Below are 8,465 nucleotides of genomic sequence, written 5' to 3' on the forward strand. Positions count from 1 at the left end.
ATGTCTATAATCAACATACAATGAAAAATATGTGAATTTTTTTTTTTTATCCCCACCCATAATCTTTGAAACATCCCATAAACTTGGTAATGTAAGTAATAATAAGTAAATTATACTGCCAATTTGCACATAAAAAATGTTTCCACCAAACAAAACAATAAAATGTTTCTCATACAAATATATTATATTTGTCATGTATGTAAAACTCTATTGTAAATATATTTTACAGCAAAAGGTCACACATGTTAGTAAAGTTTAGCTGTAAGTCATTCTGAGCAACATAAATACATGCCAGACATGTTTATAGAAATAAGAACCCATCTATTGAATTACATACAGGTAATACACAAATCTCAGAGTCACTCAAAGTCTGCCAAGCAAACCCTGTGGACATGTTGTGTGTACAATATCACTGAATTGTAAATTATCTGTTTCCCTCCAGAACTGCCAACATCCTATAATATGGAGCAGAATAGGTAGTGCTTCCATTTAAGGGCAAATAATGTCACGTGTTGGTTTTTTTTTACAACCCTTTCCCTGTTGGTTGCTTCCTGCCCCTACAGGTGTTATATAAACCACTCACCTGCCTGCAGGGCTTTGTCACTGCAGGCACATCCCACTGAAGACAGCCACAATGGTAAGTGGTGTGAAAGGTTTCATATTTCTTCATTCTAAACATGGACAAATATTTACATTCACTATCTTGTTACTCATTATAAGTTATGGTGTCATGCTAAGCTTATAACAACTACTATTTTGTTTTATCTCTTAAACTTTTATCATTAAACCACATTTCATGATCTAACTTTAATGTTAAATGTGCCAAATTACATTTCTAAATTCTAAATTAATTTTGGAAAGATACTGCATATCTTGCTGGTTGGCTTTCTGACTACACGTAGATATTCAACAGATATTCATGCATTTCAAATTTACACATTAAAATTTAATAGGGTGAGGTTTCACCAAAGAAATTCTGTAGATTCACCAGAAAGGTGCTGTACACTGTAAAAAAAAAAAAAATGTTGTTTTTTACGGTAAAAAAAACGGCAGCTGTGGTTGCCAGAACTTTACAATTTTTAAAAAAAATATTATGGTAAAATGATATTGGCACTGTTGATTTCATGTTGAAGATTGCCATTTTATTACATTTTTTACTGTATAGATAAAAGTGTTTTCCATCAAAAGAAACGCTGTTTTGCCATATAATTGACAAGAAAATACTTTATAAATGCCGCATAAATTAAAGATTTTACCATTAAATGCTACAGTATATTTTTGTTAGAGATTTGGTGTTTAGTACATTTAATAGTTGTATTTTTTACAAAAAATGAATGCAAAAAATTACAGTGGTGGCTTGTATATATATTACATTACATTACATTAAATACATATTACAGTGTATTTTACACGGTGACACATGTATACACATGTACATGTATTGTAAAGTATAATATATACAATACATTGAGACAGAAGTCAGGCAATGTCCTGGGATGTGAACATTTAGGAGCATTGTGCAATGTTAAATAGTTAGGATAACTCGAATAAAGTGTAACTGAAATTAAATATTCTCCAACACCCTTCCTGTGCAGTCAATGAGAAACCAGTATTGATCTGTGATAAGGGATACGACATGTTTTAAAACAATGCATTGTGTTATCTATAGGTGTGGTATATAGGGGCCAGGATGTTGAAGTTCATGTTTAACTTAAGTCAGGTGGTTCCCAGCATGTCGATAGGAGAGACAGTAGTAAATGTTATTTATTGCTTTATTGGTAAGGTGAACTGGTTCAGGGACCGGTATGCCATTATGCAAATGTTTTGAATCAGTTGTGAGTGATTTATCAGGCTTGTTGATTTTCATAATTGTTTTTATTTAATTATTATATTGGCACACATACCTTATAGACAAGTGTGGTAGTTTATCTATCTAGTATATGCAGACTTTCTGAGGCATAAGGGCGTTTTTTTATGGTTTTACTGTCTCTATCACATGTCTATGAACATATATATGGCGCTTTCCTGTTTCATTACTTTTATAGCCTGGTACACTGTTCCACTCTGGTTGATCATTAACAGCTAAAAATCGAACACCTGTGATCATCAAGTCTCCCGCTAGAGTACACTGAACACAAAGCCTTTTTATGTTTGTCTCTAAAATGTCTCAATTATATACCATAGCATTTTTGGCACCTTGTTTCACTAACATAATATGGTTTTTGATGTTGAAGAATGAACATGAGGGAAAGATCTGCCAATAATTCACATTGATCCCTGCTTCTTGCAAAATATCTCTCTTCTATCCCCAGATTGGTGGTCTGATCCAAACTTTAGCCGTACCAGCATGAAAAAGACAGCTAGATTTGCAAATTTTCTCATGTAAAAGTTGGAAGTTCACTTGTTTCCTCAAGAGAGTCACTTTTATTCTACAAGTAAAATGTAAATCTATAAAAATGTAATTCCAAGACTCATGTTCCCATATTCCTCTTTGTCATTTCACTTTACAGAAAGTCCAGGACATGTCATTCAAGGAGGGGCAGGAGTTCAAGATCCGCGTCAAGCCTAAGGACGACTGCGATGCGTAAGTTTCCCTTATTAGAGATTAAGTTGTAAATGACATTGATTCAGTAATGCTTAAATAAGAGGAAGTTGACATAGCGTATAGGTTAATGTTTTATCCACTTCTTCCCCTTTTCTCGCACCCCTTTGACCCTTTTGTGTGTCTCTGCCTCCATTGATTGCAGCTTTTCCATCAACATCGGTCACGACGCTGAAAACATCGCGATGCACTTCAACCCCCGCTTCGACCATGGCGGTGACGTCAACACCATTGTCTTCAATTCCTTGTCTGGGGGAGGCTGGGGTGACGAACACCGCGAGGGAAACTTCCCCTTTGCGCGTGGAGAGGAATGCAAGGTGTGTTTCCATGTAATCTTGAAATCTCCTGTACAGTATGACAACGACTTTAACACACATACAGGGCACTCTTTAACTTTAAAGTGAGACTACATGAAAAGCCTGAAAAATTAAGTCAATGCAGAAGTGCCCTAAACATGCATTCTTTCTAATAACCAGCAGGGGGCGACTCCACTGGTTGCAAAAATAAGTCTGCCTACATAGAAGTCTATGAGATAATTGCACTACGTGTTCTCACTTGATTTATTACTTCAGTAAACATGTTCCTAATGAGGTTATGGTCTTAATTGCTTATTTCAATTCAAACAGCTAAAGAGAACAGTAATGCAATACATTGTTCTCCATAAAGTGATTTTACTTCACATTCTGCAGCACCTAAAATGGCAAATATATATTTCCAGGAAAAAAGTTGGCTCAGCTTTTAGAGAGTAAGGTTGCATTCTTATGGTTTTATCATTGTTTAGACAACAAAGGATCAAATCTGCTTTTAGAACTGATTATAGTTCACACACTGACCTGCTGTATTTAAATCAAAAATACCTTCTTTAGTAATTTGGTTCAAGCTCAGATTTCATGATGTCTTTCACCATAAGGTGGTTATTAGTGGGCTTGGTATCTGTGCTGTAAAACTGTTAGGTCAACAGTGCAACAGAGCAATCCAATCATGAAGGGGTTTATAGACTCATAAAACTTAATAGCTGCTAAGAGAGATAGATAGTCTTGCTTATCCAGCTCGGCCCATTCTTTTTACTCACATGTTATCTTTTTGTGCTATGAAATGAACTGAAACTTAAAACACTTAAAAATATATTGTCTTCTTTTTCTTTGGTACCTCAGTTTCACATCAACTTCAACATGGAGCAGTTTTACATCAAGCTTCCTGATGGCTCCATGGTGAACTTCCCCAACCGACTGGGAGACGTCAAGTACAAATACTTTACTTTCGGTGGTCAAGCAAAGATCATTGGCATCAAGATCAAGTAGAAGTTGAACCCTTCTTAACCCTTGACTCTTGACCTGTCCCTCTTTTGTGTGTTGCTGTAATAGTCTGTTTTACATTTCTGGGCCCAGGCCTGTTAGCTCATCTTTTCACCTGATGAACACCAGAGATTTGTACCAACAAGGAGTCCTGATGTTGTAATAAGAGTAAATGGCCTAAAGAGGGAGCCACAGCACATCTTACCTCACTGTGTCTGCTCGAAGTCTCATCAGTCACTGGGTCTGCTAATAAATGCTGTGAAAAAAGAAAAGTTTCTCTGTCTCTGTCACTCTCTAACACATACTGATACAACACATCATGTATTGTCTACAATACTGAGTCTTAATCAACAGTTGAATGTTGAACTTGTTGAACCCATAAAAATCAACAAATGTACAATTTAAATGTCTACCTGGAAATATCTGTATTTCACTTAAATAGTAGTTTTTAGTCTGGTCACTTTTATATACAGCCCTAACACTGATAAACTGATAGAAGCCATATTTTTGTCTGTTTGACCCCAGACTAAGCAGTAACACCAGGATACATGCAGGTGTCAAATTAAGGGGACATATCAGGCTCAATATGATCCATTGGGTCCAGCAACATTTGGACATTCTTAAAGATTTGCATAAATTAAATTAATTAATTCCCATTCAAGTTATTCTATGACTAAACCGGAAGTCAGCTGCCTCAACTCGCAGACGTTTCTGGTGAACATGCTCCCTGGGACCCACTGTGCAAACCTTTTTGCTTCATGCTCTGTGGATTGAGCATTTTGATCATTTCACAGCATTTTTATTGCACATAGACCTACTTTATAATAAAGAAAGACATTTTTAAAATGTATTTATTTACAATTTTGGACCATTATATTGTTGCTTTAGTGCATGCATAATTTGATATTAAGAAACGAATGCATGTTTTAAAACAACTAAAAAGAGACGTCAACATACATTTAATGGAATTAAAAGAGTTAAAACCAGATAAACCAGCAGGAAGGGGTCAAACAATGGGCAACTAACTGAAGTTGATCAAGGGAGTCTGTAAAGTAGTGACAGTTATGTGTTATGTGTAATGGGAATTATATTTTCCTTTAAAAAAGAAAAAAAAAGAAAAAGAAAATTAAAACAAAAAGAAAGAACACTACGGATCAAGGCTACTGAAGCTGTATGGTGAGCATATATGATGGCTTAATAAGGTAAATTTAATTTCATTCTGTATTATTCTGCATACATATGTCTGTGGTACTATTCATTTCTAAACGCAAGTTTGCACAAAAGGCTGAAATGTTAAAACTGGTATTAAGACACTGGCCACATTAAAGAATAGTAATGTGAACAAAAAACCGAAGAAACACTTGGAACTGATCTGTAAATAAGAATTGATGGTGACCATATAACAACTGAACTGTGAGGATAGAGTAGATAATAAAAGATAAAACAGGATCATGGAAAAGGAGCGAGCACATACAACAGAGGTGAGATGAAGTACGTTCATACAGAAACAATTTGCAGGAGGACTCAAAGAAGCTGTGGCTCGAGGGTGAGGAATGTGGCACAATGCAACCACATTCCCAGGAAGGAGATGAAATGTCCTTAACATGTGTGTGTGTGTGTGTGTGTGTGTTTGTGTGTGTGTGTGTGTGTGTGTGTGTGTGTGTGTATGTGTGTGTGTAAGGTGGATGGTGAATAGGAGAGTAAAGAAAAAAGTTCAACAGTTCTTCACATTCGAAAGCAATTGTAAAGTAAATGCTAAAATTATTTTTTGTCACCAGTATTTTCTTCAAAATAATTTCAGAACTATGAAAAATCTCCATTTTTATAACCTTTTCAATGCTGATGTAACCTTTTTTCAATTGTCATAGTAGAAAATAGCAGTAACTTGAAGCTCCTGTCAAATGTGTATTTGTCAGAGTGATATCAATTTCAAGAAGGCAGAACTGGAGATTGTTAGAAATCCATTTATACTGTTCATGTAGGGATAAGTGTTAGATTACATAGCAAAGAACATAAATCAAATATTGTCATTTGTGCTGTTTACCCTCCAACCAGAAGACTTGGATTCAGACGTTCATGTCAGCAAACATCCACCTGCTGTGCTGCCTTTCTCTGAAGTCTTAACAGCTCTGGTTAAACTTCACAACAGAGCTGGAAATGTGTAGCATCACACCGCATATGTTTGCAGCATTTAGCGCTATGTCAGATTACAAATGTCTCTCAAATATGAAATTTTACAAAATTACTAGAACAAAAATGAGCAGTCGATAGCATTTTCTCTCTCAGTGATCACGTTTTCACCCACTAAAGCTCCTGCAGTGGTGTGGTCACAGCTGACCCGGGGTCAGCCCTGCTTGAACCCACAGACTGACCTTTCTGGGCCAAGTAATCTTTATAGTTCCGGGTCAGAAGAGTGTAAAGAAATGGATTGATGCAGCTGTTCCCATAGGTCAGACATGTGACAAAGAAATTCACATAATTATGAGCAGCTGGAGACAAAGCTCTGAGGGACTCCGGAGAGAACAGTTTGGCGAGCTGCCATCCCCAGAAGGGCAAGAAACAAGCCCAGTAGGCCACTACGATGCTAAAAATCATCGATACGACTTTTTGTTTGAGCCCTCGCCTCCGGGCAGACCGGCTGCTACCTCCTAAGCTAGCCTGCACTGCCCAGTAGCGGCTAGCTAGCCCCACATAGAGCCCAACGATTACCAATCCAGGAATTAAAACACTTGTGAGAAACAGGACGGTGATATAAGCCTTGAAGGCCTCAGGGGTCCAGGTAGGGAAGCAGATCCTCTTAACCAAACCAGCTGCAGTAGGTTTGCCCTCCCTGAGTCTGATCATAACCATCATGGGAAGCGTTATCAGAAAAGCCAACCCCCAGATAATCCCCGCTGCAAGCTTTCGGTTGCGGGATGAGGACCTGTGTGCGCTGAAGGGCCTCGCCACTGCACGGTAGCGTTCCAGGCTCATCGCAACCAAAATGAAGACGCTGGCGTGCATGGTGAGGAGGTCGAGACTCAGCAGGATGCGACAGCCAGCTTCACCAAACAGCCAGTCATGGGCGAAGTAGGTGCACACCACGAAGGGGATGGTGGAGAGGTAGAGCAGGTCTGCCAGAGCCAGATTGATGATGTAAACGTACATGGAGCCTGTCCGGCGCAAAGCGGCTGAACGGGTAATGATGAGCGTGTACGTGTTTCCTGCTGCACCCATGGCGCACATGATCATCAGCGTGGCGCCAAGAAGGGAGGTCACCCAAAGGCCCCCGCTGCCACCGGCGCCACTGCTCTCCTGGGACCCTTCATCTTCAGCCCCTGGGCTCAGGACAAGTCCCAGCTGTGGAGTGAGGGTGGCATTAGGAGTGCAGTTCATTGCAGGTTTTCAGATCAAAGGTCAGAGGTCAGGCCCTAAGGATACAGAGCCAGTTTACACAGAGCTATATGACAGTTGGCTGCTGCATTGAATTGAAAAACATTTTAAAGCCCGTATAAAAATTTCAGGCTGTGATGTGAAGCACAAAGACACTTGAAATATGTTTCACACAAACCAAAGAAACATTGCTTTTTATGACTTATTTTTAAAAAAATGTAAAACCAAGAAACGCATCAACAGGCCATAGATAGAAACTGTATCAATCCACAGAGAAGAAGTAAGTAGCCCATTGAGACAGCCAGCAGCTTTAGTGACTACAGAGCTTCCTGTAGGTTGAAGTGCTCATCCTCAAAAATAAAGTCCTCCACACAGCCATGATCCTGTATTCATCCACAATCAGGGTGGCAGTCAGGAAACTGCCTTCCAAATCTCCGATGGCAAAATCACATGCTCACATTCTTGAGATTTGCTTGAGACGTTAGTTGCTGATATTTCCTGGGAGATTCTCCATTTGGGGAAAATTACATCAATTCCAATGCATAAACCAATGTGGTGATCACAGTACAGGTCCAGTTTTGATTGATTTTTTTCTTCTGCTTGATTGGATCCGTAGGAATGAATCAACAGCTTGTACCATATCCAGTCAAAATGTACCTTGTCTTCTCTCTGCTAGACTTCTACCAAGTAGCTCATTTGTTTTATCCAAATGATCCATGTTACTGCCTCACTGCCGCTCCTCTGCACCTCCAGAGATGATTAGATGCACGGTAGATGAACCCCGGATCCATTTGACTCCCAGGTTTGATAGAAGCCTGTTGTGTCCGTGTTCTTTGGATTTTTTTCTGGTCACCCTCCCTCCTCTTCTCTCCTCTGTCCTCCCTCTTTCTCACCAGGGTGAAAAACTTGCATGGACCTATAGATTTATGAGGTATTCCCCTCTGGCCTCTCAGGTCTGCTGTCTCTGTGGTTTTAGACACCCAGAAATCCCTGTCTGGGGCAATTGTCCGCACACACATATTAATGTAAAACAGCCAAACGTCATAGATATAAATATATAAGAAGGGAGCCCATTTATTAATTTCAGCTCGTGGTATATATATTTTTTTTAAATAAATCCTTATCTTAAACAATAAACCTGCATCCTCTGTGAATTCTATTGAGTTTTTAAGCATCTAAGTTTCTTAAATGTATAT

General features: G+C 38.7%; 2 protein-coding genes across 2 annotated transcripts; one reads left to right on the forward strand and one right to left on the reverse strand.

The window, feature by feature from the left end:
• The first annotated feature begins 590 nt into the window (after positions 1-590).
• On the forward strand, positions 591-4,143 carry lgals2b (lectin, galactoside-binding, soluble, 2b). Its single transcript, XM_059332485.1, has 4 exons — positions 591-637; positions 2,511-2,584; positions 2,748-2,919; positions 3,757-4,143. Exons 1-4 carry the CDS (start codon positions 635-637, stop codon positions 3,901-3,903), a joined length of 396 nt encoding a protein of 131 aa, XP_059188468.1. The 5' UTR covers positions 591-634; the 3' UTR covers positions 3,904-4,143.
• A 2,058-nt stretch (positions 4,144-6,201) lies between these two features.
• Positions 6,202-7,272, reverse strand: uts2r4 (urotensin-2 receptor 4). The gene has a single exon (XM_059341215.1). The coding sequence runs from the start codon at positions 7,270-7,272 to the stop codon at positions 6,202-6,204; it is 1,071 nt and encodes a 356-aa protein (XP_059197198.1).
• Positions 7,273-8,465: the final 1,193 nt, after the last annotated feature.

Source organism: Centropristis striata, chromosome 1 (assembly GCF_030273125.1).
Source record: "Centropristis striata isolate RG_2023a ecotype Rhode Island chromosome 1, C.striata_1.0, whole genome shotgun sequence".
Classification (NCBI taxonomy): Eukaryota; Metazoa; Chordata; class Actinopteri; order Perciformes; family Serranidae; genus Centropristis; species Centropristis striata.

Bases quoted from the DNA above. Each gene is read 5' to 3' on its own strand.
- lgals2b (XM_059332485.1), top strand. The intron at 2,585-2,747 runs GTAAGTTTCCCT...CATTGATTGCAG, and splicing joins CCTAAGGACGACTGCGATGC to CTTTTCCATCAACATCGGTC. The intron at 2,920-3,756 runs GTGTGTTTCCAT...TTGGTACCTCAG, and splicing joins CGCGTGGAGAGGAATGCAAG to TTTCACATCAACTTCAACAT.
- uts2r4 (XM_059341215.1), bottom strand. From the start codon at position 7,272: ATGAACTGCACTCCTAATGCCACCCTCACTCCACAGCTGGGACTTGTC.